Source organism: Sinocyclocheilus rhinocerous, unplaced genomic scaffold (assembly GCF_001515625.1).
Source record: "Sinocyclocheilus rhinocerous isolate Xijiao unplaced genomic scaffold, SAMN03320098_v1.1 scaffold82, whole genome shotgun sequence".
In the NCBI taxonomy this organism is placed as follows: Eukaryota; Metazoa; Chordata; class Actinopteri; order Cypriniformes; family Cyprinidae; genus Sinocyclocheilus; species Sinocyclocheilus rhinocerous.
Window position 1 is genome coordinate 1,130,795 of NW_015644168.1, and position 25,862 is coordinate 1,156,656.

Here is a 25,862-nt window from a genome sequence, read left to right on the forward strand (position 1 = left end):
GTTAAACTAAAATTGCTTGTGTGTAATGGATTAATAATAATATAATTATATAAATCATATAAAATAACTCGAAGTAATTATCATTAAAGCCAGACAATTTTTTTTTTTAGTACTAGTGACCTTTAATTTGGAGCAAGAGAAACTGGGGGAGTGACTTATTTTGCGTCAGACATGTGTCACTTCTCAAATCTTATTGGTCCAATTTCAGTTTGAGATCTCTAACTCAGAACATAACCTGCCCCAGAGCAGGTTAGCCGTGGAGTACAAGTTACTATGGCAATGAACACCGCTAAAAGCCAAGCCAATTTCATGGTACCTAAAACCCAGGATTGGTGCAAACTAAACTGAAATTTACCTGGCTAGCCAGCTAATCTGGCTTCATGGTACAGGCCCCAGGTTAAGGTTGTGTGTTTATAATTTTTTTTTAGATCTCTGATTAGTTCCATTCAGCTCCAAAGGTTTAGACCAGTTTTAAGATATCATACAGAACGAAATGAAACCATTTTAATGTCAATTTAAATATATGCACTATTGTTCAAATGTAAGATTTTTTTTGATAGTCTTTTATGCCAGTGTTTCCCAACCGGGGTGCTGTCTGTCGAGAGCAGGGGTGCTGTGTAAAAAAAATCATTTTTTAATATTTTTAAATTGCTAAAATTTTCAAAAAAGCATCTATTATATAATATCCATTTCTGATGTCGCCAATAATTATAGATGCACCGAAATTTCGGCTGCCGAAAATTAGTCAAAAATACTGTAAACTTATGAAGTTTTACTACAATTTAAAATACCTGTTTTCTATTTGAATATACTTTAAAATGTAATTTATTCCTGTCATGCAAAGCGGAGTTTTCAGCATCATTACTCCAGTCTTCAGTGTCGAGCACTATCTTCACAGTCCTTCAGAAATCATTCTGATATGCTGATTTGGTTTCTTCTTATTTTGTGGAAACCACAATACAGTTTATTTGAAATAAAAATCTTTAGCAAAATTATAAATGTCTTGACTGCTACTTCTGATCAATTTATTAATAAATCTTGAATGAAAGTAATAATGTCTTTAAAAGAAGAAACGTTTGAACAGTAGTGTACATTACAACTGACCTGTTACATTTCATTTTTTTACTTGTAGAATAACTGCAGTAATACAGTAAAAAACAGATTTTGTGTAGCATTTTATACGATTAGTTGTTTTATTTTTATTAATAATACCATTCTTTTCATCAAAAGATCATCAGTAAAATAAGTTCCCAGGCGTGGAGGTTGAGCTCTAATTTAATCAAACTTAGTTATTGCTAAAAAACTGGCTGACTCATAAGTCATCGTTTTTGTATTGTCAATTATTTACTCATCCAAATTTTTGGCGGAGGCACAGCCTTCTGAATCCGAACGCCCCGGCACGCTTATCAAAAGATGATGTATCAGTATGACTGTGATCTGTCGTATCTTATCACGCTTTGAGGAGTAGTAGCTGAAGCATTGTGTGTGAGAGTGTGCGCCGTGTGAGTGTTTGTGTAGGATAAATTAGGTTGACCATCTGGATATTTTCGAGTGCCATGCCTTTGACCTCTGACAGCTGCTCGATTCACTTCCATAAATCATAAAACCTCCAACCTGTGCTCCTCCTCTCCCTCTGTTTCCTATGTTCTCCTTCCCTCTCATTCCACTGTGCTCCTGTCATTTCTTTGTCATATCTCATCCTGCTTTTTTTCCTGAATTACACTAATATGTCCTTCATAATTCACCTAAAAATAAACATGTCGTCCTTTACTTAAGTATCGTTTATATACTATTATAACTTGTTTAAATTTTACTTTTTGTAATATTTTATTTTTAATTTTAATGTTTTTATTAATTTTGCTGTGTGCTTTTGTCATGTTATTTTTTTTATGTCTATATATATATATATATATATATATATTTATTATTGTTTAGTTTGTTTTAGCACTTAAACTAAACCAAAATGAGAAATGTTACCTTGACAAATAACTGAAATATTTAAAAAAACAACAAAAAAAAACAATTTCGGCTAATGTTTATTTTATTTCAAGTAATGTTTTTTTGTTCATGGTTGTCGTTTTAGATAATGAAATTAACACTCTTCATTCAAAGCATGTCTCACTTTCTCTTATGGATCAAAAAAAGGATAAATCGTGAAAAATGTTCAAGCTGCTCATAAATGCAAATTGTTATTTTATAGCGCTTCAATATAGTTACTCTTTTAAAAGGGTGCTTTGGCAGTAATACTATTTGAAATGTTGAATGGGGTGTAGATTGGGACACTACTGCTGTAGATAAATGTAAGTAAAGGCAAAAAGGCTAAGAAAAATTTAACATTACTTCAAAATTGTGTTCATTCTGTCTTTTCTTGTTTTTAGCGATCCTGTTGCCAACGAGCCGCCCACTCCAGAGGACACAGCTGAAGAGGAGGAGCAGGAGGACGACGGAGACGAGGAGGACTACCACTATGTGTATGAAGATGAAGAGGACGACCGAGACAGTGAGGAAAAGGACATGAAGAAAGACAAAGCTGCCATCCCTGAGAGCCAGGATGTTGACAAAACTCTGCAGGAAGTGGAAGGTCGGTATCACACTGTTTGCTACATTTATTTCCTTACTGCCACAGTGTGATTCATTGATACATATCTCTGGTCCTCTTCACTGTAGAGGTTTACAATTATTGACTTTTATTTTAAGAAATAATGTAAAAAAAATAAAATAAAAAAAAATAATGCATTTTATTGTTTGGCATTGTCTATACATCCTATATAGTGCAACAGTCGGGGTCTAGAAATAAAAATCTCATTCATTTTTTCCATAGAGAAATAGCTATATTTTCTTTTATCAGTAATGTAAATGCCTTGCAAGAAAGATTAAGAAAATATATGACTCTGTTAAAGCCACATCAATGTGATTTACATTTTTTTTTTTTTTCCTGATAAAGATGAATGCACCAATCAGAGAAGTCGCTGTTGCCATGGAAACAAAATTGTGGTAGAGCTCAGCAGTGCTCACTAGCTATGAAACATGTAATCAAATAATTTCCCCTACACTCTCAAACTTATGTATTTCTAGGTATCTGAATATTTTGCAGTGAAGTTAATTTGTTTTATACTAAAAGCTCGTTCACACCAAGAACGATAACTATAATGACAACTGTAAGAGAATAGGGAGGTCCACACCGCAACTATAACGATAACAGAGGAACGATATTGTTGGAATCGCTTTCAGAACAATTTTTTCCAGCTGGTCAATGATAAAAATGCATATAGCCAATCAGAATCCATCCGACTTTAACCAACTTGAGCACTTAATACAGCAAATGAAACTGGAGTATGGACACTAATATAGTTATCGTTATAGTTGACGCCTTTATTGATTCCTCAACGAACATTCTAGGTGCAAGGTCTATAGAGAAAGTAAATGGGAAAAATATTCTAGACCCAAGGCCGCTGAAGTGTGCGGTCACTGTTGCGCTCTATAGTTGAAGGGCATTACTGATTGCTGCCCCCGGTGGCTGGAGGCTCTAACTGCGCCTCCCCTCCTGTGTTAGCTGTGTGTTCTCTGGAGGCGGAGACCGGCCCCTGCCGCGCCTCTAAGCCTCGCTGGCACTTCGACATGCAGCAGAGGAAGTGTGTGCGCTTCATCTACGGAGGCTGTGCCGGCAACCGCAACAATTTCGACTCCGAGGAGTACTGCATGGCCGTGTGTAAACGTTTGAGTAAGTCACACTCGTCACCAAGGACTCCGCCCCCTTCTGCTCCGCCCTGCACCTTCTCCTTGCTTTTTCTCACAATGCTAATGCTATGTTAGCTTACATAGATGTCAATTTTAAAACAGCTTTGCTTTAAAACACCGTGTGTTGCAACCTCGGAATACGAATGATTGATTTTGATTGGATGAGATGCAGTCAAAGCAGTTACAAATGGACATGGTACATTCTGTATTAATGTAATTTCCTGTGTTGCCTTACAACTGTAAACCCTTTGTGGGCTAATTAGCTATTAGTTTTACTATTGGCAGACAAATTTTATTTCACCTTTTAAAATGGCTTATTGTTATTGGATTAACAGCAACATTTATTATTATTATTGTTGTTGAATTTAATTATTTAATTTAATTACTCATTTAATCATAATAATAAAATATTATTAATAAATTATTTTGAATTACATGTTTACTAATATAATAATTCCATTATATTTTTTTATAATAACAATTTTAATTTTAATGTAATAAGTTATTATATTTAAGAATTGTTATTAATTATACTAATAGTCGTAATAGTTGTTGTTGTTATCAGTAGCAGTAATTTAGCACGGGGATATTTATAAAATTGTTCTCACATTTTACTAAAGAAAGAAGTCATGCAAGGTTGTGTATTTTTACCACTGTTGATATGTTGTTATTGCTTTAATCTTATCTAATTCACTCTAATATGTGGATTAACAGCAAAATGTATTATTATTATTAATAACAATAATAATAATAATAATAATAATTAAAAAATTTTTTAAATGAATTATTATTTACTAATAAAATAATTACATTATATAATTTTTTTATTTAATTGTCATTTAGTAATAATAATAATAAAGTTTAATTATTAATGTAATTATTATATTTAATAATTGTAATAATAATAATAATAGTAGTATTATTATTACTATTAGAATAGTAGTAGTAGTAAATATTAGTAGCAGTAATAATAATTTAGCATGGGAATATTTATTAAATTGTTCTTACATTTTTCTAAAGAATGTGATGTTATTGCTTTAATCTTATCTAATTCAGGTTAATATGTTCTTATCCTGTTATTTCTGCTTGCACAGTGTCCCATCCTTTGTTACTCGGTCTTTGCTTTCGCTTTGTCTTTCAGCTCTAATCTGCCAGTGTTTTGAATTCATGTAGGAGTAGAAACCATCATCCTGTGTTCCTGTGGCGACATGAAATGATGGGTTCAATTATGATGTTTTTTTTTTTTTATCATGTTAACCTTCATAATTCAAGGTTTCTCTTGTGCTCTTATCAGTCTAGATGCTGAAGACTGTTTGTTCTCATCAATATGCATGTCTCATGTTGCCTTTTGTGCACAGCCTTATGGGTAATCATGTCGGTCTTGTCATCTGTATACTAAGGAAATCTGATTTGAACTCATATCTCGATCATAGCGTGCAGAACTGCGCAGTAACTCTTAAGATAAATGCTAAGGAGAGCGCTTCTGTCAGAAGAGAGCTATTCAGAGGACAGGATGAAAGGAATGGGAAATGAAGGACTGTCTGGTTCTCTCAAAATCAGGGGAATTAAAACATCTCTCGAGTCGTAGTTCTTCTCTGTGGGAAGCTTATTCTTCTTTGGTCTGATCTTAGTTGTCATTTTCTCGGCTGCTCCTCCTTTGCTCCTCTGGACCTGGTCTGTTGGTCTGTCTATCTATTTGTTTCTGTGTGTAAATGTGTTTAAAAAAAGTCTCTCTAGCTCTGTTACAAAAGATAGTGAGCTCCTTAAATGTCTGCTGGCTACCTAGAAAGCTATGGAGGACCAAACCTGCAGAAATTAAAAACGAATAAATATCTTTATTTCTTTATTTATTATTTCTGCAGGTTTGGTCCTCCATAGGAAGCCTCCTAACCGTCATAGGAGCCTCATAAGTGACTGATTTGGAACACTTGGCTAATGGTCACTCATGCACCACTCGAATAGTACTCCTCACTTTAACCACACAAAAGGCCTGACTGACCCTCACAGTTTCAATAGAATGCAACAGTGCTGCCCACATTTCAGCAGATTTGAGCCTTGAACCTAACTAACCAGTCGTGAAGTGAATCAAAACATTACGAACTTTGATGTGAAGCAAAGTAGCTGAAAATAGGATAAAAAAGGTACAAGACTTTGTATTTGATGGCTTTAATGAAGGAAAGAACTACAGTCTCATGGAGCATTGCAAATTACATAATACTATTGAAAATCAAGAAATATAAAACTACAAATAATATGTATACCAAATACTATAAGTAGTCTAAAAAGTGCAGGAAAACTGACTCTACGTCATTCGCAGTGAATTATAGAAGTGGGTGGGTGCTAAAAAGTTCTTTTGGTGCGATTTTCTCGTCACTGTTCTCCTATTGGTGGAGAATTCTCTGCAGAATCATGGGTAATGTAATTTTTCCACCAGGAATTTCACCATCAAACCGGATTACTTGTGATGTAGAAATATGGTCAACAAAAGCTTATGCCATCAATTAACCACCTCGTAGTTCTGTCTGAAACGTTTTTAAGTTATTGTTCAAAATCAATTCCTCTATGAAGTAAATGAATGGGATTGTTGCACTCTATAGAGTTTAATGTTAACATGTTGCTAAGCTAACAGCTTGATACTACTGCAATAAGATCAAAATACATTGCACACAAAAACTGCAAGATAAAGAAATGTCCATTTTAAATGAAGTTAAGCATATTTTTCAGTACTGAATAAATGTATTTAATGGACATTTGCCTCAACTCTTTTCACTAAGCTTGTCGCAGTGCATTAAAGGAAAAGTTCACCCAAAAATGAAAATGTTCATCATTTACCCTCATGCCGTTCCAAACCTGTATGGGTTTCTTTCTTATGTTGAACATAAAACAAGATATTTTGAAGAATGCTGGTAATCAAACAATTGATGGTCCCCATTGACTTTGATAGTATTCCTTTGCCTACTATGGAAGTCAATGGGGAATAACAACTGTTTGGTTCTTCAAAATATCTTCCTTTGTGTTCAACGTAAGAAATAAACTTATACAGGTTTGGAATGACAAGAGGGTCAGTAAATGACACAATTTTCATTTTTGGGTGCATTTTTCCTTTAATGGACTGCCTTTTCAAGAAACTATACATGCAGTCCTGCCTTACATTTTGCCCAAAAAGATACCTTGAAAGACAGCATAATTTGCTGCCTACCTAGTGTCAACAGCAGCCTATGCTTCCGCAGTGCTGTGATTCCTAAAAATGCTTCTTATTGGGTTTTTGGGAGAGAGCTTGGATGTGCCACCTGTTTATAAACTCTCTCTTTACCCCCTCAGCCGTGCCGCCCACCCCTCAACCCACAGATGATGTGGATGTGTACTTTGAGACCCCAGCAGATGATAAAGAGCACAGCCGTTTCCAGAAGGCCAAGGAGCAACTTGAGATCAGACACCGCAACCGCATGGAGAGGGTGAGTGAGAGGTCACATTTACAGTTTGTAAACGCACGGTAGTTGTCATGTGACGTAATGGAGTTTTTTTTCCATGTGGCTAGACAGATTCCAGCCATTATTTGAGCCCCAAGTGATTTGCGTATGTTGTTCTTACCAGGTGAGGAAGGAGTGGGAGGAAGCTGAGAGCCAGGCCAGGAACCTACCCAAAGCTGAGAGACAGACACTGATCCAGGTAAACCTCAGCTTCTATGCCAGAGGACATCTCGTACAAGAGGTGACTGTTTATTTATGGGGTCTTCATTATTCTCACTGCAGCACTTCCAGGCTATGGTGGAGTCCTTAGAGGAGGAGGCAGCCAGCGAGAAACAGCAGCTGGTGGAGACTCATCTTGCCCGGGTGGAGGCCATGCTGAACGATCGCCGCCGTCTTGCCCTGGAGAACTACCTAGCCGCTCTGCAGGCTGATCCACCAAGGGTGAGACAACACACAACGACCTAATACACCCCGTTTACAACTGAAATTAACATCCTTATTGGTGGTAAATGCAGGCGTTAAACACTGCTGTCCACAGTCAAAAACATCTTTTAAAATCTACTTCAAAACAAGTTTAAGAAATATACTTATGTTGGTTTCATATGTTTTAATATAATATAATAAAATAAAATAAAAACTAAAATAAAATATAATATAATATAATAAACTTTTAAAATATAAATAAATAAACTTTTATATAGTTTAAAAATAGATTTCATTTAATTACTTAAAAAATGTCATGTGGTGTAACCATCAGAAAGTAATATAATTTTGTTATACCCTGAATACATATGACTGTACTCAACTTTATTGTTTTTTTTGTTTAAAATATTTTTCAAGGTGAAAAGGTTTTTTAATTAATCATTAATTAATTATTAATTTATAATTAATTTATAAATATCATATTTTTGTACCAAGTGACATTTTACACCCTAACTAACTTTGCCTTGTCAAAGAGGTCAGTTTATCTGATTATTTAAGAGACTTGTTGACACAGTCATGAAGGTCTGCTGGTGTCCTGTTTTTTTTCCTGCATGTTGGTTGCACCACATGACTTTGGTTTGACAAGTTCTCCAAATATTATGCAGTATAGCAAGTTTTGTAAAGCTTTTTACTAACAAAATGATTATAAATTATTCTTATTCTATAATAAATAGTTTCTACCAAACCATATAATTTTTTTCTTTTCCAAAATTTATTTTAAAGAGGCTTTTTTTCCTTCACCATAATGTCAGAACAGTTGTATCACGCTGACATTGACTGACTTCGTTAATCATAATGAAATTAAAAACACGCTCATCTAGAAGAAGTGTATTTGAGTCATTGAATGTGTAAATGGCATGTTATTTAATAGATTTATCATGTCATTGAACCACCAATTTCCCCTCAAAAGCTGATCACAAGTAGTCACATGAGATGCATTTGAGATGCATGCTATTCCCAAGTGTGTGGATGTTATTGTGTCTCTGTTGACCACATGTGATCAGATCACTTGAGATGCATGCAAATACCAGCCCACTGCTTACTTGGAGTGACTTCCAGCATTGACAGATCCCTTCCAGTATATAAATGAGCATGGATCATGTGCGGTCATGTGTGAAATGCATGCTCTGTGAGGGAGTAAAAGAAGTTTGAGAGATAAGTGCTTCCTTGAAAGATTGTTCTCATCTCATAATGACCAGATTACACTTCTCATACTTGAGTCTCTGATGAGCGATGGTTGTCTTTTCTCTCTGCTGTGGGATTTAATGGTGGCGGATTTCCCGTCGTCTATTACCCTGCTTGAAAGCTCATAACAAGGGAGGGTGGCTTCGGTTACTTAAGATATCAATTTGAATTGTGCACCTATGTAATGTTTAATCCCCTGAAATTACTTGCACGAAGAGAGCCAGAGCCGGACTCGCACAAGCAGGCACGTGCTAATCCTCTTGTTATTTCTCTGTCCTGCGGATCTTGCGGCTCTTTGATCCTAGTGCTGATTCACAGATCAGCCAGCTCATAAGGAGGTGTCCGCCTGACTCACCCTGCCTTTTATTTTCTCTCCTTTGTGGTCAATTTATCTTCTCTCTCTGTCTCTGCAGCCCCACCGTATCCTGCAGGCTCTGAAGAGGTACGTGCGTGCCGAGAATAAGGATCGTCAGCACACCATCCGCCACTACCAGCACGTTCTGGCCGTGGACCCTGAGAAGGCCGCCCAGATGAAGTCCCAAGTCCGTGTCGCCCAATCTGCCTCCCTTTCCTGCTAAATCCCATGTTTTCTATCGTCTTTTCTCACCTTGCAGAGTTTGTCTATTTATAACCGTTTTACTAGCCTTTCGGTACCTGCTTAATAGACCATAAATGACCCATTTGCAGGATGATTTCACAAAAAGCTCTTAAAAACTGTGGCTGTTTGGCTAAACAGTGGTGATTGAAAACAATCATTGTTGCCTTCTAATTGGTTCAGCTTAGAGGCACAGGAATTACACACTTCTTCTTTAATGGTGCTTTCTGTGCATATGTATGGTGTTCAGATTGTCCAGGAGAGCCATGAGAGCCATGAGTCAGTTAGCATGACTGGATTCTCTTGTTCGAACATTATATGAGAGATTTGCACCGCACTGCTCTTGTGTAACATCACACGTAGTGATTTGATTGGATGTAACTTAAGTCTGAGCCAATGGCGTGGCTCTATAATTTGCATTCCAGACTGGCCAGCACAGATGTTTGTCATGGGAGATGGGACATGGCACAGACCCAGAGGTGTGCACAGATCTGAGAATCATGGGAAACTAAACCCACATGCACAACAGTTTATGTCCTGTGTATTTGTTTACTGACTGATGGCAGTTCCTGATTATTTCAAATTTAAGTTTGAGTTGGGATAACCTCTAACTTGATTTTAAAATCCCGAAAGGTGAGTTTTTTTTTTTATATATATTTTTTATAAATATATTAAGAATTACAACGACACACTAGCTACATATAAAACATATGCATTAAGTGACACCATTGATTGATAATGTAAAGAATAATCTGTCATGTTACTTTTTGCTGAATTTGAAATTCCGTAACAATGGATCACTGCATCTTGCAACAGGCTCTTTAAATGTAACTATTTAAAGCAAATTAAATTTAAAAATAGCACATCTCTGCACTCCCACAAGCCAGTTGCAATGTAAATTGTGTGCGTGATTATGATTATTACAGTGCAAAAAGACTGTCTTTTAGGTGTTAATTAATTAGCGCTTTTCTGCTAGAACTGCCATACAATCAGATAAAACCACTAAAGCCTGTCATTTTCTTATAAAAAAAATAAGATGTTTTAAAGAAAATATTTGAGAACTTAGGAATTTTTCAAGAATTGACAAGAAGACTTTCTCAATTTATCTCATGAAATTTCTTAACTTCTTTATTAAGAAGATTTTCGTAATTCTGCCCCTGAATCTGTAACCCTCGTCCCATTTAAAATAATTTTTGGGACAATGGGACAGGGATTAAAGGGATAGTTCACCCAAATGAAGATTCTGTCATTGGCTTTCCCTCATGTCATTTTGGATGAACTATCCCTTTATCAACTGTCATGTCTCATGTAGATTTTATAAAAGCAAAAATAGCAGTTACACTGGTGACTTGTGGGGCTGCGCTTTATATAAACATGTGTTTGAGAAATGGCAGTCCAGTCTATTTTGGCAACTCCTCTCAATTGAGTAGAAGTCCAGGTATGACTGGCAGACCAACATAAACTAACTTACTTCCTAAAGCAACAGTGTGACAGCTAAATACAGTATCTGAGGTCCAGACAGGCGCCTAGAAGGTCTACAAGGACATTTTAAGAGCAATTTCCCCCTTCGTTTTCTTCAGATATATAGGCCCTTCATTGCCATCTGTTGCTGGTTTTTAAGCATAGCACACAAATGCTGTGACAACAAAGAACCAGGCGTGGTTGCTCGTACACACTCACACATTTTACAGCCCACAGTCACAACGTTTCTTCTCCTCACTGTTTACGTATTAAGATTGCCACAAAGCTTTTGTGTTTCCTGAGTTACATTAAACCATCCAACACCACACAACCACAGACAAGTTCCATCCTGCATAATGGTGCCCTTTTATAAATATCATCTTGCGTAAGACGTCTTCTGTTTTAAAAGTGTGTCTGGGTTTCCTAGGTGATGACCCACCTGCGGGTGATTGAGGAGAGGATGAACCAGAGCCTGTCCCTGCTCTATAAGGTGCCCTACGTCGCAGAGGAGATCCAGGATGAGATTGGTAAGTGTGGAGATCTGGATCAGATTTGGAAAATGGTAAAAATGGGCATTTTATAAATCACATAAGCAAGAAACGAGAGAGAGAGAGATGATAATGCTTGGTATTTTTACTACTACCTTTTGTCACATTATATTATTTGCATCATGAACTTGATTAACACGGTGAGTACTAGTGGCAGGTATTTTCCTCTGTTGCTAGGTAACAATTTAGAAGAAGGTGTCAGCTTCAATGTTTTACTCATGTTTTTGTCTATTTGGTTTTACCAATGACCTTAAATGCACAACAGTGTCTGCTGCTGAGAATATACTGATTCTGTCTGCCACAGATCCACCGTAAGAGATCAAGAATGTGAGATGTTTGCTTGCAAAATTCAAGCGGAACTGTCCAGTTTTTTTAGTGCCTTTGGTTCTGGAAGTATTTTTCTCATTCATTTTCTCCATAGGGAATTTAAAAAGAATTTTAAAGGTGACATATCATGAAAATCTGATTTTCCAGGTTTTAAGCGCTATAATCAGGTCCCCAGTGCATCTACCAACCAAGGAAACGTGAAAAAGATTAACCCAGTAACTTTGTTTTGGGAAGCCTTTTTCTGCAAGCGTCTGAAAAAAAACGAGCGCGTCTGATTTCGCTCCCTTGGTGACGTGGTGTCCGTGTGCTTCGGATGTGTGCTCTCAGAAAACCGTGTATCAGACGTTTAAACTCATGTTTAAAACGCATGATTTCAACGCAATAAACATGATAATCTGAACCAAAACAGATGTTTTTAGCAGGTGAGAGCTGTAATGGCACAGCTCTATTCTGGAAAAGGGGGCGGGGAGCAGCAGCTCATTTGCATTTAAAGAGACGGGCACGAAAAACAGCGTGTTTCTGCTTCCACTCAAAATAGGCATTTTCAAAATTATATAATAAATGATCTGTGGAGTATTTTGAGCTGAAGCTTCACAGACACATTCTGGGAACACCAGAGACTTATATTACATATTGTAAAAAGGGGCATAATATGTCTCCTTTAAGCTACGAACCAAATCAACCAACTCTGAGATGAATCACAAAATTGCAAACTTAGATTTAAAGCAAAAATTTAAACAGGAAAAAAAACATTGTGTATTTAAATTCTTCTATAAGGGAATGAACTACAATCCCAGGAAACACTGCAAACGGTGTAATCCGATCAGAAACTATTGTAGAAAGTGCAATTATTCGCTCATAATCATTGAGTATGAAATTCTTTATTACAAAATTCTCTAGTGTAGAAGACTCTGTTGCATCGTTTGTAATGCTTTATGGGAATGTCTGGTCACTGCTGAACCCTGTTTTTTTTTCCCATAATGACGACAGCTCTGATTGGTGGATCTCTGTGCAGGATTATGGGTAGTGTAGTTCTTCACTGGTATTTTGCATATTAAAGTAAGTGTGAAATTATCGATTTTTAAATGCATGTTATTTAAAAACATGAATGCATTTAATTTTTAATTTAATGGTCAATTTAATTATCAATTTTTATAACTCTTGAACTTTTTTTTTTTACACTAATGACTGACTGCAAGCTCTCATTCAGATCTGCTTCCATCTAATCAGCAACCGATGATACAACCAAGTCCCAGTGTCGTCCTACTTTTTTATTTATTTATTTTTTCCTTTTTGATTATCACTCAGATGTACGGCACAATATGGAAGAAAAGATCTGTTTCTACTTTTGTTACTTCTAGACTTTTTTTTTTTTTTAAAGACGTTGAAATCATGACTTGTGAACTTGAACAGAAGCATATTTCATCATTTAATTATCTTGGAGCTCACGTTGGGTCTTTTTTTATGAAAAGCTTGTACATTATTGTTAAAAATCACTTTCCTTATGGAGAAAATGATTAAGATTCTCTAACTGTGTCCCAAATGACGCACTATGCACACTATTTACTTATGCACTATTTACTCAACCATGTAGTGTATGAATTATATAAGGTTATTTTGTCATTTCATAAATGGAGTCTTGATAGCCTCTCCCCCTTCGCTACATAATTAACGCTGCAACAGTTGAGTGCATGAAGTGTTCAACATTCCACACTAAGTTTTTTCGGTTATTTAAGTGCATCATCTGGGTATTTAAAGTGCACTTTTTCTTTTTGGAATTTTCAGTGAACACACTATTCACACTATTATATACTACAAAACGTTATAGAATAGTGCATAAGTATGTGATTTGGGACTGTTTCTGTACAACCAAACAATGAGCAGTTCATGTTACTTAAATAGGTAGATTGTATGTAATCAATACTGATCCATTCCTGCAAGTTAGGTCAGATTGCGTTTAAATAAACCGAACCCCAAACCTCCCTTTTCAAGGCATCTTGCTTGATGTGGTCCGTTAGTGTGTGAGCTCAACAAACTGAACTCTGATGTCAAACTCTAAAGCTCCCTTGATTTATCACAGATAAAGCTGTACAAAGATTTTCGGTCCGTTTTATGCATTCTTTTGTCCTGCTTTGAGCTTTTAGTCCCCTAAACAACTCCATAATCTCTCTGCATCTCCGATGCCAAGATAATTACACCTGTATGAAAAGCTTGGCTTCAGTAATTAGCTCTCTCTCTCACACACCCACCCACACACACACACAAAAGTGTTTATTTGGCTTCTCTTTTTATCGCTCAGCTTGAAAACATCTCACCGCAATCAACGTAAATTACAGTGTTCTGAAGCGTTTGTTGCGCCATGCTCTTTGTTTCAGGTGGAAACAGTCAAGCTGTTCCCAGAGACACCCCTCTGCACTTATGTGTTTTTTTTTCATCTTTTCCGTTCATTTTATGAGAGGAGCCCCGTGGCATTGTGTAGTATAGATGAGACTAGTGTGTGGGATTTGACAGAACTGGGTCAAGACTGCTCCAGATTCCCACTAGTGTGTGAAGATGCGTAGTTTTTAAGCCAGACTCTGTGCAGAGTGTTTTTGCAAGTTTAGAGAAGTAGAAAGGGTCGTTTTAGCTTCACCGATGCCTGGAAGTGCCGCAGTACGGAACCTCGCAATGGATAATTGAACCATGTTCCTCTCTGTATCCCCCAATTCAGATGAACTTCTGCAGGATCAAAAGGCAGATATGGACCAGTTCCTGTCCTCCATCTCTGAGTCACAGCCTGATGTTACTGTGTCCTCTGAGGAGAGTGTGGAGGTTCCTGCCTTTGAAGGAAAGCCTTTCCGCCCCTTCCAGGTCAACACTCTGGGCTCCCCCGCTGAACCCGAGGGTACGTTTCTTGTCTAAATTTACACAGGCAAACCTTTAAGGCTCGCGGTTGCTCTCCACGGTCTCTCAATATGGCACTGTTGCCGAGGCAGGTTTTGTATCAGTGTCATGCCACTACTACCCCCTTCACTATTGGGGGAAAAAACAGCTTAATCCTCTTAGCAGGCTCCTCAGCCTGAGTTTAGCCTGCACACCTGAAAAGTGTCCAAACCCCTTCTAAAACCAGAAAACGGACCAGTCTGGGAGACCAGCAAACCAGCTGAGAGTGGTTTAAGTTGTTTTTCATCAGGGTTGGACCTTGTAGCACTTAAAATGAAAATAACCAATACCCTTTGGAAAAGTGAATATCATATTTCCGCTTCCTATTGAATATCATATTTCTAGAACTATAGTGTTATTACCGTTTCTAACGCTGAAAGCATTCTGTGAAGGTTTGATATGATTTTCTGTAGTAACTCGAGGAGAATATGCTTGTTTAGTAGGTTAAATGGTCAGCTAAAGTAGCTATAAACAAATTTAAAACACAAAGAAAGGCAAATGTTTAATCTGGCATTATTATATAATATGTTCATATGATGTACTGTAGTAATTTCATGTGATATGAGATGTATATACTGTGAAACACATTAAATTGTTCATTCATCTTTGCAAACAATATTCAGCCAGTATTTGGCATGGCACCAGTCAGAAAACTTAGTTAACTCATTATTACCCACAGCCTACTAAAGTGAATCTTATAAAACCTGTTACGGTCATATTTCTCCCACAAAATAAAAAAAGAAGCATTTCACATATAGAAAATGAAGCATATATTATGGTCTTTGCTTTGTGACTTTATGAAAGTACAAAAATATTATTTTATTATATAAATATTAAAATATATATTAATTAAAATATAATGTATAAAATATATTATAATAAATTATAAAATATAATTTTCTTCATGCAAAATAACTTTTTCTTTTTTATTTTGGGGTGAAATGTGATTGGAAGTTTTCCAGGAAACATTAAGCCACCAGTACCTTGTTCACGTGTTTTTCTATGGCTGGCTCTTGTTTAAAGTGTCTGTTTTGAGCCAGTACTAGAGGTCTGCTCATAGCTTCTCTCTCAAAGCCGTTCAGGTGAAGCTCTCTGGCAGCATGAGTCCTGTCCGCGTTAACTTGTCTAAATGCTGAATGAAGCACCGAAGTACAAATATTGCACTCGGGCCATAGGTTTCTGCTTATCTAAGCTTGCCTGAATCCCCATTGGCATCGCCTTAAACACCACGCCATTTGAAGTTCAGCTGAAATCATAAAGCCTGAGGCTCTGGCGTCACGCTGCAGCCAAGTGCTTTGAAAATCTCTCTCTTTTTGAGCCCATTCCTGCTCATTCACTGTCCTGCCTGGGCCTGCCAAGCCTTTAAGGAAACTGCGAAATTAAAATGCGATATACAAAAAGAGCAATGTAATAAACACATTAGAGCCCAGGAGGGCTTTCATTATGACAGGCCTGTCCAGAAACACATCCTGGGTCTTTCATTCCCCTGTTCTTTGATTTGTTTTTCTTTATCATTCTGTCCCTGCGGGATTCTTCTCTCCGTCCGCAGACACAGCTTGATAAGCCTGACTTACTACTCTTTTACTCACCTGGGTTATTTTCTCTTTTTCTATTCCAATCTTTTCTTGTTTTGTCTTTTGCTTGTACACAATGCCTAGGCGATCTCTCTGAACCCCCACGTGCCTTCAAGAAAGGTGGGTCTCTGCTGCTTTTCTCTGTTTCTTTTTCTTTCTTTCTTCAGCCGCTGAAATGTTTGCGCTTTCTTCATTTTTTTTTTTTGTAATTGTTGCATAGAGGGCTGGGTATTGAATGTTTATATTTTTATATATATATATATACAGGTGCATCTCAATAAATTAGAATGTCGTGGAAAAGTTCATTTATTTCAGTAATTCAACTCAAATTGTGAAACTCGTGTATTAAATAAATTCAATGCACAGAGACTGAAGTAGTTTAAGTCTTTGGTTCTTTTAATTGTGATGATTTTGGCTCACATTTTCCACGACATTCTAATTTATTGAGATGCACCTGTATATTTCATTTTGATTCCATCCGATATTGATTCAATTTTAGAATATTTCACTAATGTCAGGATGCCTGTTTTAATATTAGACAGTATTTTTGTGACCGCTAAAGTGCATTACATGCATTATGAGCATATTAAGAGCATATTAAAAACTATGATCATAAACGATTATTAAAAACTCCATTCTAAATGGAAAAAGTACGTTTTTTTGGTATTGTTCACACACAAAATGTGGAGGGTTTTGTGGCCATGTCCTAGATTAATATTATTGTTTTGAAATAAATGTATTTTTTTAAATACCAAAAAAGTAAATTATTATAATTTCATTAGAATTCAAATTAATTATAAAATTAATTATTTTTAATTAAAAATTAAAATATTATTTTTTATAAACAAATAATACATTTTAAAAAGACGAATTATTACTATTATTATTACTTAAGGATTGTTTGTCATTTTGGGATTTTGAGAATCTATATCGGATTGTTTAACTGTAGATTATTCTGTCAATTTTTTTTTTTTACCCAGCCCTCCTTGCATACATCTTGACTCATCTCCCCATCTGTCCTCATATTTTTACTGTATTTCCACCCCATGATTTTGCTCTGTCCGTCCCTTCAGCCCTGTTAGCCATCTTGTTCTAAATTTCCTCTCAGTCACTCCCTCGGATGGAGAGACCAAACATCCCATCCCTCAATGTCTGGCCGGAAGAGCTTTGCTTAATGAAAAGTCCAGGCAGCTTGTTAAGCTAATTAGCCATTTGGATGGGAGAACGAGTCCAATGTAAATGTGCGGTGTACTGCTAAAGCAGTTATGGCTGCCTCACTACCTGCCTGTGTCAGGAAGACAAATAACCTGATTCAGAACCAGCTCTCTGTCGACAGATCCTTAGGACTCATTTGCTACTTATTGGGTCTCCTCTCGTCGCTTTCCTGTTATCTTGCGCTTTCATGATAGGAGCTCATTAATTTAGTAGTTCTGTTGCAGGACCGCTGTTTAGCTGACCAATGGCCAGTTTTTTTCCCCAGATTGTACAACTGGAACATCGACCTGTTTACCGCTTAACCTTGTGGTCCCACCCCTTATGAATTCGCCTATAAACCTGCTCTTAAAATATTAGTGGTAGAAGCTTGCAATTCACTATTACTATTGTTGATACTTATGGTTAGCAATTTAAACAACCTCCAAACCCTATTTAATTATACTGTATCATTTATACTACAGACAAGAATGATACCTCAAATCATGCGGCTTGTTGAAAAGAGGCCTGATCAAATACATAACTTACATTAAAAGGACTCGTAGAGTGTTAGAAATGAACTGTTCCACTAAGAGGCAATATTTGTTCACTGGAATTGATTTCTCAGGGGCATTTTTTTTGTTTGCTTGTAAGGGCTGTTTTTATAATTACCTTATTAAAGGGTTAGTTCACCCAAAAATGAAAATTCTGTCATTAATTACTCCCCCTCATATTGTTCGAAACCCGTAAGACCTTTGTTCATCTTCGGAACACAATTTAAGATATTTTTGATGAAATCTGAGGGCTCTCTGACCCTCCCATAGACAGCAAGGTAACTACCACGTTCAAGGTCCAGAAAAGTACCAAGATGATCGACAAAGTAGTCCGTGTGACATCAGTGGTTCAACTGTAAAGTTACGAAGCTACGAGAATACTTTTTTGCGCAAAGAAAACAAAAATAACGACTTTATTCCACATTTTCATCTCTACTGTGTCACTTGTAGATGCGCGTTCACGACAGTATCATGACTTGAGCGTGTGGTGGCGCTGACCCAGATCCGGCGTAATGACGTCATCACGCCGGATCTGGGTCAGCGCAGGCGCCGCCACACGCTCGCGTCATGATACTGTCGTGAACACGCATCCAAAGTAGAGACGAAAATGTGGAATAAAGTCGTTATTTTTGTTTTCTTTTTCTTTGGTGAACTAACCCTTTAAAAGTATCTGTGTTGTCTTTTATGTCAACCAATACTAAAATTTAATAATCAATCCAAATACTATTATCGATCAAATTTAATCAACAGCAACAAAATCCGTCTTTACACTTCAAAGGTGTAACAGAAGCTGTATCTGACATTATTATTTACACTGAGTTAGATGCTACTCAAAGTTAGCGAACATGTATTCACACAACAACTGCATATAAATAGTTCAGACTAATCTAAACGCCTCTGGTTGGCCATTGCATTCAGAGTCGTGTCTAAATGTAATGCCACAATCAACACTTTTCACACATGTCACTTTTACTGCAACTGCTGTAATAGATTTAGTTTAATTTTAATGGGGCATTTTTTTGCCACCTTATCTTGAATTTGTGGGTTATTTTTGTAAATTTTAGAGGTATTTTTGCCCCAAGCCCCTGTTAATTTCTGCCCCTGGGCTCGAATCTAGCAAACAGACTTGAGGTTGGGCTCTTTTGACTTGAGCTAGTTAGCAACCACTAGAAACTACCTAGAAAACCACTCAGAATGCATTAGAAACCAAAAATAGCACCCACAAGATACCGGTCGCATTTTCTTCCATAATTGTCAATATCTGATTGGTCTTGCTGTTTTTGTTGTCTCATCTCATGTGTAAAGTCTAATTGTCTTGGTGACACACTTCACCTCCATGTTATGAAGTAGCTTGACTGTGTGTGTTCTGGTGGTTAGTGGTTCAGTCGTGCATGGTTAAGCTGTAAGCCCTTCTCTCCAGAGCTTGTGACAGCCTCTGAACATAGTTAATCTTTTAGAATCAGTGACCTGCTGCTTTGACAGTCAAACAATGAGTGTGGGTGGAGGGTATTGTTCTTCTGTCGACCAATGAGATTTCCAATGTGATATTATGCAACCAAGACTTATTTTAGCCAGGTGTCTTTGGAAATTTCTAGCATGTTAATGTTTACCTCTGTTGTAGTACAACAGAAAAATGCTATTCATGCTGTTTAATTTCTATTGATTTTATTTTGTTTTTTATATATATAATCAATGTTTATTTAGTATCATTGACACACTATTATAGTTTTTATTAATATGTTCAATTAGTTTATTTAATGTGCCTATATAGTTTTTATCCATTTTTACTTCAAGTTTAGTTTGTTTTATCAGGTTATTTTAGTATATCAAGTTAAACTAAATGAAAATTTTATTAAACATTTTATTATTTTAACACATTTTATTTCTAGTTACATATTTTTAAAGTTTTTAACTATAATAACCCTGTATGTAATTAATAGCCAAATAGATATTTAATAATTGTTTTGTGGGTAATGCTGTCTTTAAAAAAATTGCCAACATTTGAATGTAGAAATAGTTAAGACCTTTTAAATGTTAATGTAATAATGTCACATTTTAAAACTAATTGTCATCTTGCACTTGAACATTAGCCTCCACATCCTGATTGCCATCTGAGTTCCCAACATGTAGAAGCTCAAATGTCTTGATTACTGGTTCTTGTATGGAAAGACCACGTTTGACCATCTAGTCATTTGTTTCACTCAGAAATGTCACATTATGGAAGTAAAATAGTTTTTGTATCAAGTTTCGTGTTGACTTTAATTGTTTAATATGTGGGGCGAGGATGTATATTTATAGAGCTGTTACTGGAAACAAGTGCTCACAGGATGTCCCAAGACGCTAATTCTACCAGGAAGAGACCTTTTGACCACAATAGATCACACCTCTTACTCTGAGCTTGTCTGGACTGATCCAGGAGGACTCTGAACTTCTACTTCATACACTTAAATAAATGCATGACTAATGAATGAGTCTGTGTTGGCGTGTCGCCCCCCCGACTGAAAACAAATAAATAATAAAAACTGCAAGGCAGCAGGATTCTGGTCACGATTTGGATTGTGCTAGAAGCTGAGGTTATTTAGCTAATTGCAGCTACTGTTGGTCAAAGACATATTTGTAAGCATTTGAGTTTTATTAATTCCGATATGCAAGATTCCATCTGGTCCTCCTGTCTCTGATTGGTTGTTCCCTCTGCAGGCTCTGGCATGAACAGTCTGGATGGTCTGATTGGAGCAGAGGAAAAAGTCATCAACAGCAAGATCAACGAAAATGTGGTGAGCCCACCAGTCTGCCTCCAACACACACACACGCTTCAGTGATCTGTTGCGAACACTGTGCCAACTCTCATGACTGAAATTACATAAACAAAAAAACAAAAACAAAAAATGCAGGATTTTCAAACACGTTCAGTTTAAGTGCTAATAATAAAATCAAGAATTGGCTTCATGATACACCTAGAGGAACATTTACTTAATAAAGACCACATGCTCTGTAAACTTTATTTATATAACGATGGTCTCATAATTATAACTGTGCCATATGAATTTATTTGACTTTACTGCATTTGCAAGGCAGCACTAGTTTGAGTTTTTCTGGGGGGGGGTTAAACATTTTGACCCCCAAATATGATGGTCACCTCTCTTTCAAAATATAAAGACGGCTATCTAATGTATAAAAGCTATTTATACTTTGTAAAAAAGGTTATATTATTAGGATTGTTCACCCATAAATGAAAATTCTGTCATGAATTACTTACCCTCATGTCGTTCCAAACCCGTAAGACATTCATTCATCTTCGGAACACAAATGAAGATATTTTTGATGAAATCCGAGAGCTTTCTGACCCTCTATAGACGGCAACAGAACTACCACGTTCAAGGCCCAGAAACGTAGTAAGGACATCGTTAAATTAGTCCACATCAGTGGTTCAACCGTAACTTTAAACTACGAGAATACTACATTTAATACTACTAATAAAACAAAAATGTCAGTCTTCGATGCGCATTCACAAGAGTACCACGACACATGCATGTGGTGCTGCTGACGCAGGAGCTGGTGAATTTTCATTTTTGGGTGAACTATCCCTTTGTAAGACAATACGTTGTTGACAGAATTAAATTGGATTTTTATATTGTCATTGCACCAAATTAGCCAAAATTATTAAACTACTTTCTGGAAAATATTTTCTCAGTATTAGATTGACAGATGCTAGATTACATTTTTCAATATAACGAGAAATGTATTTCTAGCCCCATTTTTACAATATATTTTGTTCCAAAGCAAGCACAGACGGTACAACCTGCAGTGAGAGGCTAGTGATAGGCTAAAATACACAGTTTTTTACTATTAAAAACAATGGCTGTCAAACAAATAAAATCACAATTAGTCTCATGATTTCTGACTTGCCTTTAGAAAGTGCTGTAGACTGAGAGGGTAATAAATATCAAACTCTGTAAATGTTAACTTTAATTTCTTAACTTTTACCTCGTTATTTCAATGTTATATTCATATATACTTCATTGTCATATTATTTGCATGTTGAGTTATGATTGGATTTCTTTCTTGCGTACTTCGTTTATTTAAACATCTATAGTTGAACCAAAGCCTAAAATCGAACCTTACCTAAAACTTTAGCACTTCTTCCGCTGCCTTGCAGTCACTGCTATCTCCTTTCAGATATACAAATCTGCTTTATTTCAGTCTTATCTCATTCATATCCCAGCATTCATTGCATGCCACGTTCACTTATTTCCCAGTCACATTCCAGTCTCCTCTAATCGCAGCTCACACAAGAGCCTGTGTGGTTGTGGAGGGCTGAGCTAGACGCATGCAATGCATGATCTCTCTGAAGAATGTGACTCATGTTCGGCTTGTTTTGTTTGTACAGTATTTCTGCATGTTTGCCTCTCTGAAATCACATAGAGGAGCTATCAGAGGTTTGTGAGAATCTAAGCTACATTAAAGAGATAGTCCATCCAAAAATTAACATTCTGTCATTTACTCATCCTCATGTGGTTCCAAACCACTATGACTTTTTCTTCTGGGGAAGATGATGTTTTACGTTCTTCAAAATATCATCTTTTGTGTTCCACAGAAGACAAAGTTATACAGGTTTGGAATGACACGAGTAAATAATGACTATGCCTTTAAACATGCTCTGATGGCTCCTTCATTGAATGTTTTTCAATACATGTTGAGGTGTTTTTTATTTAATAGCAAAATACCAAGATGAAAATGATTATCTTCCCTGCATTAAATGCAACCAGCCATGTTTTCTAACAAGGACATAGTCACTGTATCAAAGATCATGAATTATTTTGGATTTGCTCACAGTATTTAATACCTATCTATTGCTGTAAACCAGCACCATGACCACCACAGACAATTGAGTCAGCTTAATTGTCAGAATAGTTGCCAATCAATTTTCAAATATCTTTTTCATTTGGTTCCCTTGATCTTGACTATTCGCTAATGCCCTTTTCAGTAAACTACCACACACTGCACATCACACACCCACACTGACTCACTCTTCAGTTCCCAAGGAAGTAACTGAGACTGCCCTGTCTGTGTTGACAGGTGATTGATGAGACTCTGGATGTTAAAGAAGTGATTTTGAATGGTGTTGATCCTCTGGTAAGTACAGCGCCCTTCTGTGCCCAATACATGGTACTGTCAAACGCTGCAGTCTCGGATTTTGAGCTGGAGGGAGATTGCAGTAGTCTGCTTCTGTTCTATCTGTGAGCAAATGACCGTTTTATATCATTTATGACCTTATATTGTTCATCCACAAGCTTCCACAGCACGTGTGCATGTTTTTAATGCGATCGCATGAGCATGTCCGGTGGATACGGGTCATCGTTCATCATCATTAGACTTTCACACAAATGGAATTGAGCACTAAACATTTGTGTGTGAAAATTGCCAGTCACGGCTGTCAGTGCACATTCGGTCCATTTAGCACTTTGCGAAGCAGATCAATACCACCAAACACATTCATTCATGTTAAAGCTCAGTTTCATTCTTAAAGGAGTAGTCCACCCCAAAAATGGAAATTGTCATCATATGAGGCCAATTCATACTAAGAACGATAACTGTAATGATACCTATTTCAATGGACGATACGCGTGCGCTGCATTAATGCCATCTGACACTTTAAAGGGATAGTTCACTCAAAAATACAAATTTACTTTTCATTTACTCACCCTCAGGCCATCCAAAATATACAATATACAAACTGATATTCCCTACTGACACACTACAGCAAAAGATATAAATAACTGACTTAAACCCATTTTGTAGCTGGTGAAAATACTAGTGTTCTAATAATTTTGCCCACCACTGTAAGTGACTGTTTTTCTTCAGTGGAACAGTAAAGATTTACAGCTAAAATCATGTGCCTTGGTGATTGGTAAAATGCAAGTCAGCAGCTACAGGCTCTTGAGTCAAAAAAGCATATCAGGCAAGAACTGGACTTCCCTGTTTGCTTGAGTCTATGGTTTACAGGTAATAATGTTCAGTATCTTGCACAGATCGATCGTTTCACAGAAGACCTCAATATATCGTCAGGAGCCATGGGTATTCATTTTGTGTTGCCTGATACTGCTTTTTTGACTCTCAATGTGACTGTAGCCATTGACTTGCATTTTATGACCACCAAGAAACATGGATGTCACCTACATCATGGATGGCCTGACCAAATTTTCATTTTTGGGTAAACGATTCCTTTAGATGCTTAAGTTCTTTAAAGTTGGTAGATTTTGATTAGCTGTCAATGTTTTTAACATTCATAGGCTGGAAAAATTCATTCTGAAAGTGATAGCAAAGATATTTTTCCTTTGTGCCATATGCCATTATCATTATATAGTACATTATGGACATCTCTATTTAAATTAATTTGAATAATTATTAAAACATTATAGTGGTAGTCATGATTATAGTTGTATCCTTCTTAACCTATATGACTTTCTTTCTTTGGTGGAACACAAAGAGTGAATGCTGGAAAAGAGCAGTATGAATGTTTCAAAGCATCTCTTTTGTGTTCCACAGGGGAAAAAAAAAAAAGAAGTTTTTTTGGGTGAACTGTCCCTTTAAGAAGCACTTAAAAAAATCGTACAGTCTTGATTTACATGTCAGAAATTGAAATTATATTCATGTGTAGTGTCATAAAACATCAGAACATGTTCTTTTTCCTCTCTATCTGTAGCAAATTCTTTCGATTCTCATTTAGTACCAGTTATGGCACAACAACAATTCTGTTGCCACACTGTACATAAGTTACATTATGAGATCCCTGCTTCAGCGGCATCGACAGCTCTTTAAGATGTCGGTTAACCATGTTTGTCTTGGCTCTTTGTGCTTTTGGAGTGTAAATGACACTGGTGTTTATTTTTCCCCTCACAGTTCAGCCGTGGATCAGAGCAGGAGACGTTCCGCCCCCTGGTGGATGATTTCAGCTTCGGCAGCAGCGCTCTGATTGGCCTGCTGGTGATCGCAGTGGCCATAGCGACCGTGATTGTGATCAGTCTGGTGCTGCTGAGGAAGAGGCAGTACGGCACCATCAGTCACGGCATTGTGGAGGTGAGTTAACGGTCACACATGACGCTCCATCATTCACTCATAGTGTTTTCAATGCTACCTTGAGGAGGATGACAAACAGGCTAGACAGACTCTCTCAATCGCTGTGAAGGATAATGCTCTCACTCAGAGCACGCAAGGGCAAGTTTAGTTCTTTTCGAGTTTATATGCATTTAATTAGATAAAATATTTAATGAATATACACGGCCATTGAAAGGTTTGTTGTCGGTAACATTTTTGAAAACAAAAGTTTTAGATAAAACCGTTCTTTTGAACATTCTATTCGTGAAATAATCTCATGATTTCCACAAAATTGAGCAGCACAACTTATTTCTGAAAGCAGTTGTTCACCCAAAATGAAAATTTGCAGAAAATGTACTCACCCTCAGTAGGCGCATTTCCATTACCCTTCAAATTGCGAATTGAAAATACGCCTAATGGAAACGCGTCAATTTCACAAAAACGACCATATATCGCAAAAAAGTTTTTACGCTCGCATGAGGTGGTTTTTCAGGCAATGCGAAAAAGGAATAATTCGCAAAACTGCAATGGAAACGGCTTTTTCGCATTTACAGGTCACATGGCGTATGTAAAAAGTCATATGATCATTCTTCAATGTAGGCCTACTATAACCTCCAAGAAACACTTCATAAGTGGCCGCGCTCCAGTATAAGGGGCTTTCCCTACCATTAATGCTTAGACAATTTACACTGCACACGTCTGCGGTGCAGTGTGGCTCT

At 36.8% G+C, this 25,862-nt stretch overlaps 1 protein-coding gene across 4 annotated transcripts in view; it reads left to right on the plus strand.

Annotated features, from left to right (window-relative positions):
- Positions 1–25,862, plus strand: part of aplp2 (amyloid beta (A4) precursor-like protein 2) — a 99,941-nt gene that overhangs the window by 71,582 nt on the left and 2,497 nt on the right. The window contains exons 6-17 of one of the 4 annotated variants that reach the window (XM_016575734.1): positions 2,379–2,581; positions 3,554–3,721; positions 7,060–7,193; positions 7,333–7,407; positions 7,491–7,649; positions 9,290–9,418; positions 11,360–11,459; positions 14,518–14,691; positions 16,388–16,423; positions 20,746–20,822; positions 23,125–23,181; positions 24,949–25,125. In XM_016575734.1, the coding sequence (XP_016431220.1) occupies positions 2,379–2,581; positions 3,554–3,721; positions 7,060–7,193; positions 7,333–7,407; positions 7,491–7,649; positions 9,290–9,418; positions 11,360–11,459; positions 14,518–14,691; positions 16,388–16,423; positions 20,746–20,822; positions 23,125–23,181; positions 24,949–25,125 (1,489 nt within the window). The remainder of the gene's footprint in view (positions 1–2,378; positions 2,582–3,553; positions 3,722–7,059; positions 7,194–7,332; positions 7,408–7,490; positions 7,650–9,289; positions 9,419–11,359; positions 11,460–14,517; positions 14,692–16,387; positions 16,424–20,745; positions 20,823–23,124; positions 23,182–24,948; positions 25,126–25,862) is intronic. The other 3 variants (XM_016575737.1, XM_016575736.1, XM_016575735.1) reach the window with 3 other exon arrangements.